The sequence below is a fragment of the Gymnoscopelus microlampas genome, assembly GCF_963454915.1.
Source record: "Gymnoscopelus microlampas genome assembly, chromosome: 1".
In the NCBI taxonomy this organism is placed as follows: Eukaryota; Metazoa; Chordata; class Actinopteri; order Myctophiformes; family Myctophidae; genus Gymnoscopelus; species Gymnoscopelus microlampas.
In genome coordinates, this window is record NC_139962.1 from 49,927,691 (window position 1) to 49,946,692 (window position 19,002).

Below are 19,002 nucleotides of genomic sequence, written 5' to 3' on the forward strand. Positions count from 1 at the left end.
CATACAGTGTATGTTCACATACGTATAGTATGTTTTGTTACTTAGATTTGTTTTTCCTTGACGACAAATGCTAAGAATGTTATGTAGACAGCATGCTGTTTAGACAGATGCTAGGCTCATTGTTTACCTGCCATCCTATGGTTTCAAATGTACAGAATGTTATGTAGACAGCATGCTGTTTAGACAGATGCTAGGTTCATTGTTTACCTGACCTTGTTTCGTGTCATTTACTCTGATGTCGCTCTAAATAAGAGCGTCTGTTAAATGCCTAAATCAGACCTAAAAGAGATTTTTTTTTAAATGGAATTTGTTTCATTCCCACTGTTTGGGAAACACTGGCCTAAATTGTGTGTGTGTGTGCGTGCGTGCGTGCGTGCGTGCGTGCGTGCGTGCGTGCGTGCGTGCGTAGAGTCTCACCAGTCTCAGGGAGAAGAAGAGGATGAGCAGAACCCCACAGCAGAGCATGGACAGGCCCAGCAGCAGCACCAGAGGCTGGTACTGGCTGATGCAGGAGAACTTGCGGTACAGAGCCTCATGCTTCAGCTCCTGGTCATTCAGCAGGTACTTCCCCTTGGCTGGCATGATGGCTGACACAGCTGCTGCTCGCTCACGCCACGGGCATAGCACTAGTGCCCAAAGACGTCCTCTAATGCCAGCCTGAGGAGTGTGTGTGTGTGTGTGTGTGTGTGTGTGTGTGTGTGTGTGTGTGGGCGTATGGGGTGTGCGCAGGAAGTCTATGTGGGTGTGTGGGGAGGGCAGGCGTGTGTGTGTGTGTGTGGTAGGATGTCTCTGGCGCTAAGCCTAGTTGTAAGTAGGTGTAAGTGCAATACGTGTGTGCGCCCTTGCATGTGTATGAGCGAGGGTTTGTGTGTGCGTGTGCGTGTGCGTGTGCGTGTGTGTGTGTGTGTGTGTGTGTGTGTGTGTGTGTGTGTGTGTGTGTGTGTGTGTGTGTGTGTGTGCGTGCGTGCGTGCGTGCGTGCGTGCGTGCGTGCGTGCGTGCGTGCGTGCGTGCGTGCGTGCGTGCGTGCGTGTGTGTTGAGTGTGCAAAGTTCCGTTGAGTAGAAGCCACAGATGCTGCCGGGTTCACCAGCTCACAGAGCTCAGGTGAAGCTTGTGTTTTTCTCTCTGCGCTGAGGCATCTTTAAACCAAGTTATGGCTCCTCTAAACAGTGTCACTGTTGTGCTCCGTATTCCCCGCCTCTCTGTCTCTCTCTCTCTCTGTCTCTTCTCTCCTTGTTGTCTCTCTCTTTTCCTTTATCTCCCGTTGGGTGTTGGCAGGCGGACCTAGTTCATCCTCTGCCAGCTAGCCGCTAGTGTGGCTGCTCCCTCCAAGGGGTTTGAGTAATAAGCCTGGGGGGTGGGGGGGGGGGGGGGCTGAGAGACGGGGAGGGGGGCTTTAAGAAATGTGAGGAGGAGGAGGAGAAGGAGAAAATGGGGAGGCCACAGCAGGGACGGGTCATGGAGAGGATTCCTCCAGGATTCAGGATGTAGCAGCAGCAGCAGCAGGGGAGAGATGCTCACCATCCAAGCAGCTTCAACAGCTATAAGACCTGAGGATGACAGGAGGAGAGAGAAGCGTGTGAGATAGAGGTGGAGACCACCATTAACCACTTAACCCATTCAATCCCGGAACGCATCTGTGTCATTTTAGATTTCTTTGGCTATTCAAAAATAGCAGATATACAAGCTCATAGGGTGGCACCGAGTGCCGCGGTATGAGCTGCAATTTATTTGTATTTTTTTCGTGAAAATGTGTGCAAATGTTTGAATATATATATTTTTAAAGCGAATATTTGTAACTCAAATCTTTGCTTCAGGGGTCCGCGGCAAAATATATATCATTTAGGGGTCCTTGACATGAAAAGGTTTGAGAACCACTGATATAGCAACATTAGTTTTTTCAAATAACTGTTAGGATTTAGAAGACATAAGTAGAATCCCCAGAAGCCAAGATTTGAGTTAAAAATGTTCGCTTGAAAAATATATATTCAAAGATGTGCACAAATGTTCATGATTTTTTTTTTAAATAGCAGATATACAAGCTCATATCGTGGCACTCGATGCCGTGCTATGAGCTTGTTTGAGCTCGGCTATTTTCAGCAAAGATATTTGATGTAGAGCCAAAACAGAAAATACACGGGGCGGCAGTGGCTCAGGGGTAGAGTGGCCGGGTAGAGTGAACTGGAAAAAACGCAAGGTTCCCAGTTCGATCCCGGGCTGGGGCGCTCCCCTAGAGTTAGTGTCGAAGTGTCCTTGAGCAAGACGCTGAACCCCTAATTGCTCCCGATGAGCAGGTTGGTGCCTTGCATGGTTTCCTCTGCCATCGGTGTATGAATGTGTGTGTGAATGGGTTAATGGCACAATCAATGTAAAGCGCTTCGGATAGAAGCGCTATATGAATGCACCATTTACCATTTTACCATTTACACTAGTTTAGAGCCCTGAGGGACTCCACTCAACCTATGGGGTTCAAGTGGTTAAGACAGCTCCCCAGCCATCCCACCCCCCCTCCCCTACCCGGCCCAGACCCAGCCCGCTTTGGTGCGGCGGCACTGCCATGGAAGGCAGCCATGATGACAACAACCAGCACCAGCCTAATGAATAGGTCTCTATGGCGTTGTTTAGTGAAGAACACACCACCGTTACTGGGGGATGAACTCATGTACAGTACTGCCGCAAACCACACTGGGTTCACTTTTGGCCTCACTTTTGGCCTCACTTTTAAGTCACTTAACCGAGCAGGAAACTTGGGTCAAGGGTGGATCCATCACCGTTTTCAGCTATATAGGTTTAATGATTTTGTTTCAGTCGCCGGGCAGAAATCTCGCACAGTATCTCCACATTTCAGCTTTTTTAAAGGTTTTTCGTAAATGAAAAAGCCCTACTTCGTCATACAAGAGTTTCGCACAAAAAAACGTCTGCTTCTTGATTGACAGAAAATGTAAATCGACAGAATAATCAACAGTTGCAGCCCTAGTCTGAGTACATGCTAGAATTGGAGGGATAAAGTATTCATTCAGAGCTTAGAAAGGTGGGCTCTGTTGTAAAGGAAAGTCTTTTTTTTTTTTTGTGTAAGAATGTTGGGAAGATTGTGGGGCTTGTGACGATTGGGTCCAATATTTAGTTCAGAATGGTTCAGAAGCTGTGTTCGTGTTCACTCTCCGATTGGAATCGATAGACTCCAACCTGCTTCCGGTCTCCTAAAGAGGCGGCCACCTGCGTCGCACAGAAACGTGAAGTAAAAGCCAGTTGGGCAGTCTTTCCTTTTTTTTTGTCTTTGCTTTGAGCAAAGCACTTTCGAGCATGACCACTTTGGTAGAGGTTTGGGTTGTGTGGTTACCTTGCCATGATGTAACTCCAAAGCTGGACAAGAAATCAAAAATAATTGCTCCATTGATTAGAAAATGATCACTCAAAATATGCTCCTCATTCACTTACATTGTACACTGAAACAGCTCTCACTCACTCACAGTCACTCTTTTAGCACATAAACGAACACAAACAAAGTTGATTCAGACAATATAGAACATCACCAAAACCAGTTCTGTTTATTTTCTTTATAAAAATGTTAACTTCCTGTTGATTTTACTATTTGAAGATCCGGATCCACTGATCATTATGGCAAGGTAACTACACAACCCAAACCTCTACCAAAGTGGTCTTACCATTTAATAACAACACACCAACAAAAGGTACTCGTGCTTGTAAACCACCACTTGGCTCGCATTCACTATTGATTGTGACCTCACCAAGCATCAACTACAGTATGGAGGGAATGTAGCCAAGGGTGGATGGTTTCACATCAGCATTAGTCACCACTTCAGCGTCCACTTCATATGAGAAGTGGAAACGGGGGAGCGATCATCCAAACATTACACGTTCATTTCCTTCAATTGCTTAGTGAAAGAGGCACTGCAATGGCTTTTATTTTGACACCGTACGATGTTCAAAACAGTCTATATTAATATTAATATAGACTAATATTAATATTAGCTTCAATGAGGACAAACAGACCTCAACGTAAACAAAGAGAAACCCACTAGACGTCAATTAGAATCTTTTCTAGACTTTTTTTTTTTTAATTTCCACACCACAACTATAACGACAACTATAGTCGTGGACGATATGGTTTGGATCACTTTCAGTACAATAAAAGATAGAAACATTGACAGACATTCAAAATCCACCTCTAAAATAAAATCCACCTCTAAAATAAAATCCATACTCAAAAAAATTTAAACAAATTGTCAAATATTACCCAAGAAAGAGGCAAACATTGTGAAAATAGCTGATCTACATGCTCATAACGCGAGGCATTTTGAACATGTCAGCCCGATCAGCCATTTTCACAATATTTATGTGTGGAACCGGGTCAAACTAAATTGCCTCAACTCCTACAATTCCAAGTGCTTGCCAGGGTGGGAGGTCCCAGTTCAAATATGATTCTTGGGGTCGCAGCCTGAAAAGTTTGAGAACCACTGCTTTATCGTTCCGTTCGATATATTGCCCTGCAAGGATCCAATCCCAGTCCCCCTGTGCCTTTGTTCTGTGCCTACACTTTTGTGTCCCAAAGAAAGAAACAATCCACTCTCCCCTTAAAGAGAATAAAGTCACTCTGACTTGTAAGACAACAAACCACTCCTCCTTTGTTAACGACACCAATGGAGCTTTTTCATGGTGGCCATATTGGCATAAATAGTCATGTAATGTTACTTCCTTCACCGGTGTTACCACGGATACTAATTAAGAGACTCTGTTCCATTCAGGTCAACCGGAGTCAGGATGCTGCTTTGTGCACGTTGGTTCACTGGGAAGGCTCTGCTACACTAAATGGAACAGAGCCTGTTTTTTGTTTTTTTTCCCCACATTTTTTAATTAAACAAAAGTAAAATTTCATATCATCTTTGACTGGGACATTTTTGACAATAAACACGTAAAAACATAAATATGTTTTTTTTTTACACTATTTTTATGATGTAGACACCGGAAATGTACTACTATAGTTATTTATACCGTTTTTGACAAATTGGGGCTCAACATACATTTTTGAGCGGTACTTCCGTACAGAAGTAACAAAGTATGTCAATATGGCTGGTCTATTGCAAGTGCCAGTTTGTGGCTTTTCTTAATCTTTCAATACAGTTGTCCTCAAAGTTGGATCTGGGGACCCCCAGGGGTGCTTGAAGGGGGTCCAGGGGGTCCACAGCAACATTTGCTAATATGGCATCACAATCATTTTAACTACTTTAACCATATTTTATATTCTTCTTCAAGCTCACAACAGTGCATTGGTCTGATGATGTGATGTGAGCTTGTAGATCAGCTATTTTTGTACTATATTGTACTTTCTCTTCTGTCCCTGGCACAAAATTGTTTTAGGTGGGGGTCCGTGGCTAAATAATACACATCAACTTGAGGGTTCCTCACAAAATACTGTTTTAAGAAGCAGCTTAACAATGCTACTAACACAGTGAGCACCATGACCAGTAAAAGGTATTTCTTACTGCTGTCTACCCTCTGGCATACAGGAAGTTTGCTTAGTGAATCACATGCTATATGCTATTTACACTTCAGACATGGATGACAGGCTCTGGGAGGTAGGATTCTGTCAATTACAAAGACCTGCAAGCACGCACACACACACACGTGCATGCACATCTGCAAGCCCCCAACGCGTCGCAGTGCGACGCGTTGTGGCCTTGCAGATTGCTATTGTGGTCTTGTAGATCTTTGGAAATCTTGTTTTAACCATGAAATAACACTTGTTCTTGTTAGGACCAGAAACATGGTCCTCACAATGTCTATTTCTCATATCCTACTATACTTGTGGGGATGTTTGGTCCTCACAAGTATAGTAACACGCACGCACGCACGCACGCACGCACGCACGCACACGCAAAATTGATATGTTTTTGGCTGCGGACCCCAATCTGAAAAGGGTTTGTGGCAGGGACCCCCACAAGAGAAGATTTCTGTTAAGAAAATTCTAAATTATTCAAAAGTTTCCAAACATTTTCAATATGTTTCAAAACATTTTGAAAATAGCAGATGTACAAGCTCGCAGCTGTGAGCTTGTAGATCTGCTGTTTTGTAATATCACTGATTTTGCAATAATAATAAGGGAAAAATCCTACAAGCCACCAAACACCAGCTCAAACAAGAGTCAACAGCAACAGCAGAATAAGCCGTTTTGACGAAGAAGATTTGGCAGATTTTTCATGGGCGCAACCCACATACTCAGCTGTGCTGCATATCCCACAAATGAATGTTCCATACAAACGGTGCACCATTTTAAAAGGGGAATAAACAGGCTTTCCAACCGTATAAAAGTGATTGCCAAGAAGCATTATTGTTACAACAGAGACATAATGTAGCAAACATACATTTCTGTTTGTTTTTTTTGTCCAACCCACAGTTTGAGAACCACTGCTCTAAATAATATGAAAAGAACAAAAGCGTTGCACTTGTGACATGTTGTGAGCTGGTAGATCGTCTAAAAAAACACTCATCTGCCAGGAGACTTGGGTGAGGTGCTGGAGCCAAAAGGAAACCAAAAATGAACAATTAAAGGAAGCCTCCGCACACTCAAAACTGTGCAAAATAGGGGTTAAACTAATTATATATACTGCCTGCAACAAGCAGACACCTGTCTGCTTGTTTCTCTCTCAAAATCTGGCAACACTGACTGGCAGTAAAAATCAGAAGTGGGGGAAAAAGCCAAACAGGCAGGGTGGGATGTAGTCAGGGGAGCTCTGTCCTCCTCACATAAAGAGCACAAACATCTCCCCTCATGAAAAGATACACTGGCTAGGTCATTATTCACCAACACTGCTGTCCTCCATCTACAATGGAGATTGTATGTCATTTACTCTGCATGCCATTCCTACTAAATGCCACGGCCGTATGTCAAGTCTGATCACACTGTGGGCAACTATGTTAAAACGCCTCGGTATACACTGCCCTAAGACAGTGAGAGTAAACTGGCGATATTATCGCCATAATAATCAAAATACGCTTAAAACTCTTAAAATGTGATTTGTGATAAACGTTGAGGAAGGTTTGGTCATGAAGCAGAGAAAAACTGATTTTGTGTGCCTATCAGCAAAGAGGCCAACCTTACATTTTTTGGCCCAATCACATTAACAAATGGTCCTACGGTGCCGGAGATTTGCCGTTCACAGACACACCCACACCCACACCCACACACACACACACACACACACACACACACACAGGCGGACAGGCGGCGAAAACATAGTCTCTAGTCTCCGGCCGTCCGGCCTGACGGAGACAATGACAGATTACAGCAATGAAGGACAGAGGCAGTGTGGGTGAACTCCAAAGAGGATCAGATCAGAGCTTGATGACACATAAAGCACTCAGCAGGACCGAGACACAGACGGTTGAGGCAGCCTGTACTGTACCGTACAGTATGTGTGTGAGACGGTAACAAGTGAGCCGTTATCTTCCCAGTTCCCCCAGAGAGGTTGTTGTTATCACCAGAGAACACCACAGACCTTCTCCTTTTCAACCAGACAAACACCATGGAAATGACCCTAAAAGGAGCCGTTCTATCTGCTCCATCTTTGCAGTGTAACTGTACTGGTTTCTTCTGCTGGTGTGGCTCTGCAATAGGCCAGAGGGTCAGTCTGTGTGTGTGTGTGTGTGTGTGTGTGTGTGTGTGTGTGTGTGTGTGTGTGTGTGTGTGTGTGTGTGTGTGTGTGTGTGTGTGTGTGTGTGTGTGTGTGTGTGTGTGTGTGTGTGTGTGTGTGTGTGCCCGTGTGTGTGTGTGTGTGTGTGTGTGTGTGTGTGTGTGTGTGTGTGTGTGTGTCCGGAGCGAATCTCGCAGACCGCTGGACTGATCAGTGCTGGCAAACTATGACTATGCACACTGTCAGTAGGCTGACGTTTTTAAAGTTTTACATTTTCAGAAAAATGTAACTAAAAATGTTATAATGGAAGTCAATGAGGGGTCAGATTAGGCTGGAACCTTGACCAAAATCTGGTCATACGTCATAAACACGTCATGGACGACTGACATCACAGGCTGGTCACATGTAAGTCCACTGATCTCATTCCCCCCAGATTCGGCACAAACATAGGGATGAATTCATTCTGCTGTTATGCCACTAAAACGTGGAAAGCCCTATACCACCAGCCATCAAAAAGTGCGACTCCCTGCCCTCCTTCAAAACTGCCATAAAAGAGCACCTGTCTGCAATTTGAGTCTTGAGTCTTCTAGCTTGCCAAAAAGAACCCTCCAGTTTTTTCTGTAAATATTATTGTATTGCTCCTAGTATTGATGATTTCTTGTATAGTATTGTGCTGTATGTCTTATATATCTTGATAAATGTAATACAAAGGACCACAAATTAAGCCCTCAGGCCTTTTTGTGTTATCCTTTTAGCATTATTGTATAATTGTACTTTTTTCAAACTGTAAATAAAGTATTCAATCAATCAATCCGCGATCCACGCCAATCCCATGTGGATCCTGAGATCTGCATGATTGGACTAAACCGACCGGCAGTGGTGGAAAGTAACTAAGTACATTTACTCAAGTACTGTGCAATTTTGAGGTACTTTACTGGAGTATTTCCAATTTTCAATACTTTTACTTCTACTCCACTACATCTCAGAGACATTTTTTTTTATTTGAAAAATTGAGTCACTAGTTACTTTGTAGATTTTGATAATAAAAAAAAAACATACATTAACCACTTCATCCTCATTAAGATTTTGGCTATTTGAAAATAGCAGATCTGCAAGCACACAACACATCACATCTGCTATTTTTAAAAATATGTTTTTATCATTTTTGAGTGGTGCCAACCACTCCTATATCTGACTTTGTCCATGTGTCCGTCCGTATGTATGTCCAATAAACAAACATTGATGACAACACGGGTGATGACAATACGGGCTCATCAAAGGCACCACTCTCTTCACACAGGGTGTGATTTTTATACATATGATAAATTGTGAAACAGGATATTGCGCAAAATGAGTACTTTTACTTTTGGTACTTTAAGTATATTTTGATGCAAATACTGCCAGTACTTTTACTCGAGTAAAACATGTGAGTACTTCTTCCACCACTGCCGACCGGTGAGTTACTGAATTAATTAAATGTTGCACCTCTAGTTTGATGTGTTTGATTAAATGTTGCACCTCTATTTGATGTGTTTGATTAAATGTTGCACCTCTATTTGATGTGTTTGATTAAATGTTGCACCTCTATTTGATGTGTTTGATTAAATGTTGCACCTCTATTTGATGTGTTTGATTAAATGTTGCACCTCTAGTTTGATGTGTTTGATTAACTGTTGCACCTCTAGTTTGAAGCCATGGTTCCAACAGGGATACACTGTATTCTAACCAAAAAATCACACCCTGTGTGAAGGAAGCGATGCCTTTGGGGCGGGGCCTCCTGGTGGCACTATAATAGGGCGGGGCGGGTCTTCAGCAGTCAATGCTCGTCCCTATTGGTGGTCTAAGTCCACATACCAAATTTGGACTTGCTGGCATGCTGCGAACTGGAGTTATAGCTGTTTAAAGCCCGTGCTCAAACGGACAAACGGACATACGGACATACGGACGGACAAAGTCAAGTGTAGAGCGGTTGGCACCGCTAAAAACTGAGGTGTAGGAGGTCCAGGAGATATTTTGTACTTACATGGCAGAGAGGGTCCAGGGTGTTTTTAGTCTCCAGGCAGTGATCTGAGTCTACCAAAGACACTTGTTTTCCCAACAGGCAGTCTGACATTACAGCTCCCTACTTGACAACGCGTTATACTCCACTTCTAAAGTTGCCATGGCATAGATCTGTGTGTGCGTATGTGCGCGCATGTGCACGCCTGTGTGTGTGCGTGTGTGTGTGTGTGTGTGTGTGTGTGTGTGTGTGTGTGTGTGTGTGCGTGTTCGTGTGTGTTTGAACACAGTTCAGAGACAGGGGGATAAAATAGAAGTCTGAGATCTCTGCTTCAATGGGGTCTGAGTCTCTCAACGGGGCTGTGGATGAATGGCTGAGAAACTGCACCACATTGTCTGTCAGACCTTTCTCTTCTGAAAGGCCCCAGCAGCGATTGAGGGGAATGGCAGGCAGCACAAACGGCCTTGAAAACTGCCGTCATCCATCCACTCCCGGAGCGGCGAGCGAGCCGCACAAAGGCCTCGCTGACGTAACCGTCTGCCTGCCGACCGCTGACGCAGCAGCGAGCACACAGAGTCTGTCGCAAACTGGCAGAGTTGGAGCTCCGCAACAAAAGGAGAAAAAAAAAGGAAAAGAGAGGACGAGAAAGGGATCAGGTTTTTTTTTTTAATAATACGTTCTATATTGTATTAGAGCCTTGCTAGAACACTGATGTGGAAAGTCGACCTTGCTGTACTGCTTTTCTAGTTGTTGCCTTCATGGCAATTTTGTCATTTCTTTCACAGTGGAACTTCACATATCTTCCATTTGCTCGAAGGCAAAATCCAAAAACTAAAAAAAAAAAGCCAAAACTAGAGGTTTTGGCATGATCTTTAGTGAAGGTTTGAACACAAAATCCCACTAATGATCCAAGGTAACCAAGTAGGCCATTTCTGTTATTTATTGACCTAGTCTTTGAACTTTATTTGAAAGATTGTCTAGACGCGCATCCATGCTTGAGTATTTAACTAATAAAGGAATATTCCAGTGTTTCCTTTTATCTCATGGCAAAATACTTCCAGATTCTGGGCCTGGCTGAGAGCCAAGCTCATGCGTTGAGCATTAAATGTCAATTTTAACAGTGTCAGAGGGAAGGTCCCTGAACCGATGAGTCAGATGCAGGAACGGAGCCAGGCTTTTAGAAATACTGAGGTCATGAGTCCCAAACCCTCTTTTGTGGGGTTCCGGTGCATGCCTGAAGTCAAGTAATATGTATGCATGCATTTGCAGCTTATTCCAAAACAAATTGAAACACCATGCAAAGTGAAGGTTAGGGATTCATGGAAAGTGTAGTCAAACTTTGAGGAAATAGACTGTGTTTCTACATTGCTAGTACACATTCTTTCTTTTTTTCTATTACAATGCACTTATTTATATATTGCCATTGCTCATAGTTTCTGTCTGTGATGCAGTCTATACATGCAGTATATAACCCTAATTATCTATTCTTTACCTCTGCATCTTTCTTTTAAATCTGTAAACCTGTGATGTCAAAATAAAGTTTAAGGGGTAAGCTATTCAAACTCATGAATGAATCAGGTCAACGCAATAGTCCAGACAGACCTTCACCAAAGCCCTGACCACATTTTAAAGCCTCATCATGGAGAGAGCAAATACGTTGGTCCGCTCGCAAATCACTTGCAATGTTTATGGCCGTCTTTGTGTTGCCCTTCAAACTGGGAGGCTGGCAAGAGGAACAATGAGTTTCTCCTACAGCAGGAGACAATGGAGCTGCACTATTTACATACCCTTAACCTACAAATGCCTTCTAAATCAGTAGTTCTCAAACCTTTTCGTGTCAAGGACCCCCAAATTGATATATATGCACACAGTATATGACCACAGACCCCCCATTTGAGAATGTTGTGTGCCAGGGACCCCGAGAAGAGAAAAAAAAACATCATTTTCCAAATATTGTCTTTAATTTTCAAAATAGAATTATAAAATTATAAAACAATCAAAAATAGCAGATGTACAAGCTCACAGCGTGTCACTTTGTGCCACTCTGCATCTGCTATTTTTGAAACATGTTGAACCACTGTTCTAAACCAATGTTCTAAATCCTAAGAGCTTTAAGAAAAACCTGTGATGCTATAGCTAAAATCTAAAATGACACAGATGCTTTCCCGGTTGTAATGGGTTAATGTGTGAAATCAGCTGGTCTACACATCGATCGATACGTGGGGCTGGATATTCAACACAGTAATTGTGAAAAATTATATTGATTGCTTATTGCACAGCCCCATCATATACTGCAGCTGATGTCATTCATCGGAGCCATATTATCAGATTCAATTTCTGTCTAGGTCTCACTTTTTTTTTTTTTTTTCCTTTTTTTTAACCCTAACGTCCCTATTGTGGGCATATCATAATAGGGGAATATTTGGCAAAAGCTTGTAGATTGGCTGTTTTCGGCAAAGAGTTTTGAAGTAGAGGGACACAATTATTGGAACAAGTACAGACCGGACAAGGACAAAATATGGCTTTAGTGTTTAAGATCACACATTTCTTGGCATTTCTGCTCTATTTTGTATAGGGCAGTGATCAGAAAGACAGTAAATGCGGGAGACAGAGTGGATGAAGTGAGGTTAGTAACTCTAAGAGATGAATAGCACTTGTACAGCACTGTATCTACAGTGTATTGCACTTTGAATGTTGTCTGCTCTCTCTACTTTTTAACCTTTTTAAAAGGCTTTTCCTCTTTTTTAATGTGTCTATTGTTTTTTAATGTGAAGCACCATGCGTTGCGGAGAAAGGTATTTTGCTCCCCTGTATGCCTTGTATGTATTGTGGACGTGATCAGTCAATAAAACTGATTCTGATAATGGTGCTTGAAATACAAGTTTGAGAACCACTTGTATTGTAATTGTATAGCAGACGTGAAGTCCACATACCAGCTTTGACAGTGTGATAAAGCCCGTTCCCGAAACGGTTTCAAATGTGATGGGACCGATTCCGGTTCCTCAATGTTGGATCAGATTCCTTCCACTCACTGTTAGAAATACTGCACAATGATACATAAAAGATACCCATGTGTAATAGGCTGAAAATGTGACTACACAAAGATGTTTATTTTTCATGGTGCATATAGCATAATGCAAGAGTCACATTGTTAATTGTTCAGTTACAGTAATTCTATATTATTATTACATTTTTTGTCATGGATCAATATTGCCTCCATTATGTTACCAGCTACAGCAGTTGGGTCTAGTGGAGAATACACTGTGATCAATTGAATTGGTCTGTCAGAGTTGTTCCCGAAGGGGATGCACGCTGTTTTTTGGTTTTACGATAAAGAAAAGAGCTTAAGTTCAGTGAATAAAGGTGGAAGATCAGATCTGGGCTTGAAGGTAATGTTCAAAATTGGCTCGCAGGACAAACTCAAAAGAGGGCTTGGATTTCAGACTTGCCAGCTCATCCAAGTCCAAGAGGTCTTTGACACCTGGAAGATAAGTCTGCAGAGGTACACCTTCTCGTATGAGCTCGAGGAGGATCTTGACAAAGACACTGTCTTTGGCTGCTTCCAGTGGGTTATCGTTGCCGTCAGCAGACGACCAGTCGTCTTTCGCGAGGGCCTTGCCAAAGATCTGGCATTTGAGAGCGTTCGTGTCCACAGCATCCTCCTCATCGATGTATTCAAGCAGATCCAGGGCCTTTTTGAAGTCGTGTTCGTCAGCTCCCCTGTTGTCATCGCAGACATACAGTTTGATGAGGTTGTAAGCAGTGAGCACAGGCATGACGTCGGGGTTCATCTGCCTCTCCTCCAGCAGCTGTTGGGGCAGAGTCTCCTGGTATAGGAGGACGTGTTCCTGCACCAGGATGTCATGAACTTGTTTCTGCATGGCATCCTCTGGCACGTCAGAAGCCAGAGCAGACAGTTTGCTGAGGGCCAAAAGGGTCTTCTTCTTGACAAAGCGTGTCTCTTCACTGGCTTGGTTGTACAGTGTTTTGTGGGCACTCTGGAGGTCTTGGATGTGGACATGTTGCAGCCAGCTGTCGACATGTTGATTGGCTTGCAGGAAGTTGGCTAGCTGCTGGTTCTGGGCACTAGGCTGGGACAACAACGTTCGCTTCTTCCCCTTCTCCATGTACCACCGGAACAGGAAGTCTGCAAAGTTATGGTCAGCAAACTTGGTCACGTAGTGCTGCAGACGGCTCTGGTCTGTCTGTTCACATAACTGCACCAAGGTATCAAAGTCACGGTATTTCTCGGCCAAGAGTGCCACCCATTGGTACTGACGCAGTTTCAGTAGTTGGGCCAACAGCTCGGAGCGGCGCTGATTGTATTCCATCTCCAGGCTGCTGTAGCGTTCCTGCTGGGAGCGCGGCAGGGAGGTCAGCTGGGAAACGTACCCACCAAAGTAGACGTCCAACAACACCACCAGCTGCTCACACAGCACGCTGCGCAGCTCGGGGTCAGCAAGGGGGTAGACCGAGCGCAAGATGAGCTCGTACTGGCGGGAGATGATGCCACGCACGCCTCTCGCACCTCCAGAGGCTGTCCATGGAATGTACTCTGGCTCGGTGGCAGCATTCCTAGCAGGTCTGTACATGGAGGCATTGGACTCTCTGTAGTGACACGCAGCCTGAAGCATGTCCTTGATGACGTTGTTGACGGTGACCACCACCTCTTTCTCCTCCAGACTCCTCTCCTCCACGAGACACTCGAACACAGAGGAGATCTGGGACACCTCTCTGAAGAAGACGTCTGCGGGCATGAGGCCGGGAGGCACGACGGCATTGTTCTTCTGCAGAGCACTCAGGATGGCTCGGTTGATCAGCTCGGCGTGCTTGGTGTGGTGGTTCTTCAGAACCACGGCCGCCTGCAGCTTTTCGCCGTGTTCGCACAGGAACAGACGTGTGGCCATGGGCGCAAGACGCACCATCACCTGGCTCAGACGATCCAGGAGACCCGTCCGGAGCAGGAAGTCGATGAAGCAGGAGTGGGCCTTCATCTTGTCCTCTAGTTGGTGGAGGATGATGAGGGACTTGAGCTGGGGGAAGCCTGAGGAGCTCTGATCAGGAACAGACTCTGCCCAGCGGGGGTCAGAGGTTGGGTAGCCGTCCACCAGGTCCAGGCTGATGTGGGTGACCACACTGTCCAGCTCGCCCTCCTCCTCCGCAGGGAACAGCTCGTCTGTCAAAATCTGAGCACCCACCACGTCACTACGACAGAACTTCAGGAACGCCACTTTGAGGCGCCTGGTTTTGTCTCCAGGAGTCCCCATGGCTGAAGCCTTAGATGAATGAATAGCCTTTGGTGTGGCTGCCAGGGAGGAGCACAACAAGTCCTCCATGGTCCCAGGCAGAACGGAGGCACTCTCCCTGGCTAACACAGCAACAAGGCCGCTGTTCTTGGAGAAAAAGACCGGCAGGTTGGTGCAGCAGCCCCCGCCACACACACCGTCTCCGGGAGATTTGAAGGGGATCTGCAGTCCTCCCTTGCCGGTGCCGGCGGAGCAGGCAAACACCAGCTCCTCGTTGTACAGGAAGGCAGCGCAGCCGGAGGCAAGTGGCAGCACTAACCTCGTAGCACGGAGGGCCTCCTCATCCCGGAAGGGTGGATTGTGCTTGGTGAACTCCACTGAGAACCGGTCAGAGATGGTGGCTCCGTTATCCTGCAGGGTGACTAGGCAGTGGTAGTCCAGGCGTGGCTCGTCTGAGCAACACCACACTGCTGCCAACAACACCAGCTGGCCGGCCTGGCTGGACTTCACATCAAGGTATGTGATATTCACTTCTTCCTCGAGTGCGCCTGCGATGTGCTTGGTCAGGGCTCGGCCGGCATCCCAGCTGAAGAGCTGCCGCTCAGAGTTCTCATCCACCTCCCACTTGCTGAGTGTAGAGCCGATCAGCGTGTAGAGGCAGCCCGACTCCCCCGCCCACAGCACGCTTTGGAGGACTGGAGGGGGCCGCATGCCAAACAGGCGGGACACATAGTGTCTGATGCCGGACAGCAGCACCCTGTGACCCTGCTGTAGATCTCTGTGCTGGAGCCTCCCAGATGAGTCCACACTCACTCTCAACAGCTGGCCCGTGGAAGAGCATACAATGAAACTTCCACCGTTTACAGCAACAACAAAGTTGCAGAGTTCTCCCATGTCAAGGGCGGTGTCAGTGTAGCTGCCCGGGCGGGCCAGGCTGGGCCAGAACCTAGCCACTCCTTCCGCTACCACTGCCAGGACAGAGACGGACTGGACCGGGGCCGTCTCCAGAGGCCCGGGTGAGACTATGGCGATACGGTCTGCAGTGCAGTCAAACTCGCTGTTGGGGAGATGCAGATCCTTACACACAGGCATCTTGGCTACAGCAGTCTGGCATATTTTCCAGATGATCACTCTCCCTCCACTCACCATCCAGGCCCAGCCACTCTCCTCCACTTTAACCGAGATCTGGTCATCATCAGTGACAGCCGTCGTCCACGCCTCCACGACTTTGACAGGTGTCGAATTGCCGAAAGGTCGCACCTCAAGGGGAACCGACTCTGCGGGAGTGGACCCGGCGGCCGGATACGTCCTGCTGCGCGGGGAGAAGAGCCGATCAGACGGCGTAACGGTGATGCTCTTTCTGCCGGTCATATCTGACGTCTGTGTGCGGCCCGAGCCGGTCGGGGTTCCATCACCACACGGGGTGAACATTCTCTACAAAATCCTGTAATGAGTTATTAATAGTTGTGAAACAAAAGAACCGACCGGAAAAGAACTCCATGAAAAAAATCGTATTCAGTGAGCTACTGGGGTGCCTCGAATTCCATCTACCTTATAAAGGCAAGTTGTATGTCTGCGTCTGGTAGGGCGGGCGGGTGCATTATGCCCAAATATGGACGTGACTGGCGTCACAACACTGGCGTTGAGCAAATCAGCGTTGTTAGGCAACGGTTTCTGTCTGTGTGATGTCAGACCAGACCAGAAGTCAATCAGAGAGAGGGACTTAAAATCAATATCACGACTATTTCAAACCTTTTTCCTCAAGTAGGATTAATGAACGATTATTTAAACAAGCTATTATGAAATTAGCAAATCTACAAGCTCACGGTGCGAAACATTGTGAGCTTGTAGATCGGCTATGTTTGTATGCCACCACTGTACAACAAAGTATAACATCGGGCTTAAGGGGTTAATCAGACTAATCAATTCATCGATTATAAAAACAAAATGTGGGGGTGTTTAGGCTGTATATAAGGAAAAAAATGGAAAAGAAAAAACCCTGGTTCTCGATAATTCGATTAACCTACATTAGCAACATTAAGTAATTATTAAGAGGTAGTAAATTGTCCAGCCCTGCAGCAAACCATGCTCATCTCTAGCCTACACCAGCGTTGCCAAGTCTGCTTATTATAAGAGACTTTGGGCTTGTTTTTCCTGTAAAGCCCCCCAAGAGTTCTTGGGGGGCTTGTTTTTAAAGTGTAGATGCTTATTTGGGCTTGATTCCTAATGTTGTTTAACTCAGTGGTTCTCAAACATTTTCATGTCAAGGACCCCCAAATTAATCTGTCAGCACCACTGCCCATGGTTGTTGTGTTGGTAGTGTTAAAGTAGTAGAAATAAACACAGAAGCACCCGGGAGGAAGTGAACTAAGAAAGGGGACGAGCCAAATGGAGTTCCTGTTTCTACACAAAAAAAGAGACAAAATCGAATGGGTTCCCAGATTGCCCCAAAATGTATATGCGGATTAATATTTGTCTGCGGACCCCCATCTGAATATATTTTGTTCCAGGGACCCCCATATCAAATACATGTATGTGTTATTAAATATATTTTTAACTTTTTTATTTTCCAAGATGTTTTGAAAATAGCAGATTTACAAGCTCACAATGCGTCACATCGCAATGCGTTGTGAGCTTGTAGATCTGCTATTTTCTGATTTATATAGGGTTTAAGACTTAAACCCTATATAAAAATTAGTTAAAATATCATCAAAATCAGTTAAACCACTTAAACTTTAAGTGGTTTAACTGATTTTGATGATATTTTAACTAATTCTGCTGGGGACCCCCCTGCGTGTGCTTGTGTGCGCACATGTGTGTGTGTGATCATGCAACCTATAGTCGCTTCTTTTGAGCTTGTTATCATAGACCTGCCGGCTTGTTTCTCTCACAAAATCTGGCAACGCTGGCCTGCACGCAAACAAACAAACATATGTCTGACATTAGAAAGTTCACACACGACTGAGAAGGCTCTCCCATCTGCCCAGGATGAGCCAGAGCACAAGGTTTTAGCATGTACCAGAAGAAGAAAGGCCACTGCAGCCGCCCACAATTCACATTTTCATTTGAGTGGCTCAGCCTTTGCTCTTCTCTTATTACACATAACGCTTTGTGCATTGCCTCAAGGTATGCCGTCTATGTGTAGGGAGATCTATGAAACAGCACCGAAGCAATGTTAATTTTGGTGACTAAAAAACTATAATTATTTTTGAGTGGTGCCAACCACTCCTATATCTGACTTGCCAACCACTCCTATATCTGACTTTGTCTGTGTGTCTGTCCGTACGTCCAAAAAACAAACATTGATGACAACATCATAGGGGGCTCATCAAAGGCACCACTCTCTTCACACAGGGTGTGTTTTTTTTGTTGACTACCTTTTTTCACTGACAAAAACTAAATACAAACTAAATGAAAATGAGGCTATGATGACTAAAACTATGACTAAATATATTGACAATTTCGCAAACAAAAAAATAGCGGATCTACAAGCGCGCACACGCGTTGTGAGCTTGTAGATTGGCTATTTTTGGCACACAGACACAGCCAAGTGTAAATCAGGCATTACGACGCCATCAAGGCCTGCCAACATGCATTTTTGTCAACTAAAATTGGACTAAAACTAAAACATTTCAGATGAGTCATATGACTAAAACAGAATGGAATTCTATTCAAAAGACTAAATGAAAATTTGCTGTAAAAATTAACACTGCACCGAAGTTGTGCTTGTGTGTCTTGTCGTGTAACAAAATTACTGCACATGTTACAGTATGTTTTGTTTAGCTAATGTAGTCATTGTAGATATGCAAACATGCTTTCAAATACGAAGATGACACAGATACAAGCAACAAGACATATAACAAGACTATATTTTTGAGACAAAAGTGCAGTCACTTCCACTTAAAGGCATAGTATGTAAGTTTGCCCTGTGTTTACAAAACAATAAATACTTTTTTTTTTACCCATCATTTCCCTCTATACCAGCAGTCATAATAATAATAATAATAGCTCAGATTTAAAAAAGCGCTTTTCTAAGTACCCAAAATCCCTTGACATAAAGAAAAAGAAGGAACCAACTTTATTAGGAAGAAAAACAATAAAAGAC

At 44.7% G+C, this 19,002-nt stretch overlaps 2 protein-coding genes and 1 long non-coding RNA gene across 4 annotated transcripts in view; all 3 read right to left on the bottom strand.

The window, feature by feature from the left end:
* The window catches only part of adcy7 (adenylate cyclase 7), a 50,597-nt gene extending 49,717 nt beyond the window's left edge, over window positions 1–880 (bottom strand). The window contains exon 1 of one of the 2 annotated variants that reach the window (XM_084059924.1): window positions 418–880. In XM_084059924.1, the coding sequence (XP_083916050.1) occupies window positions 418–582 (165 nt within the window). In that variant the 5' untranslated portion in view covers window positions 583–880. The remainder of the gene's footprint in view (window positions 1–417) is intronic. The other variant, XM_084059925.1, reaches the window with a different exon arrangement.
* Window positions 881–895: 15 nt separating this feature from the next.
* The window catches only part of LOC311047300, a 63,306-nt gene continuing 45,199 nt past the window's right edge, over window positions 896–19,002 (bottom strand). The window contains exon 3 of the long non-coding RNA XR_014600959.1: window positions 896–1,550. This is a non-coding gene — a long non-coding RNA (uncharacterized lncRNA). The remainder of the gene's footprint in view (window positions 1,551–19,002) is intronic.
* Window positions 13,023–16,328, bottom strand: LOC311044166 (nuclear pore complex protein Nup133-like; the record flags this gene model as incomplete). Its single annotated transcript, XM_084055585.1, has 1 exon — window positions 13,023–16,328. The coding sequence occupies one exon, from the start codon at window positions 16,326–16,328 to the stop codon at window positions 13,023–13,025; it is 3,306 nt and encodes a 1,101-aa protein (XP_083911711.1).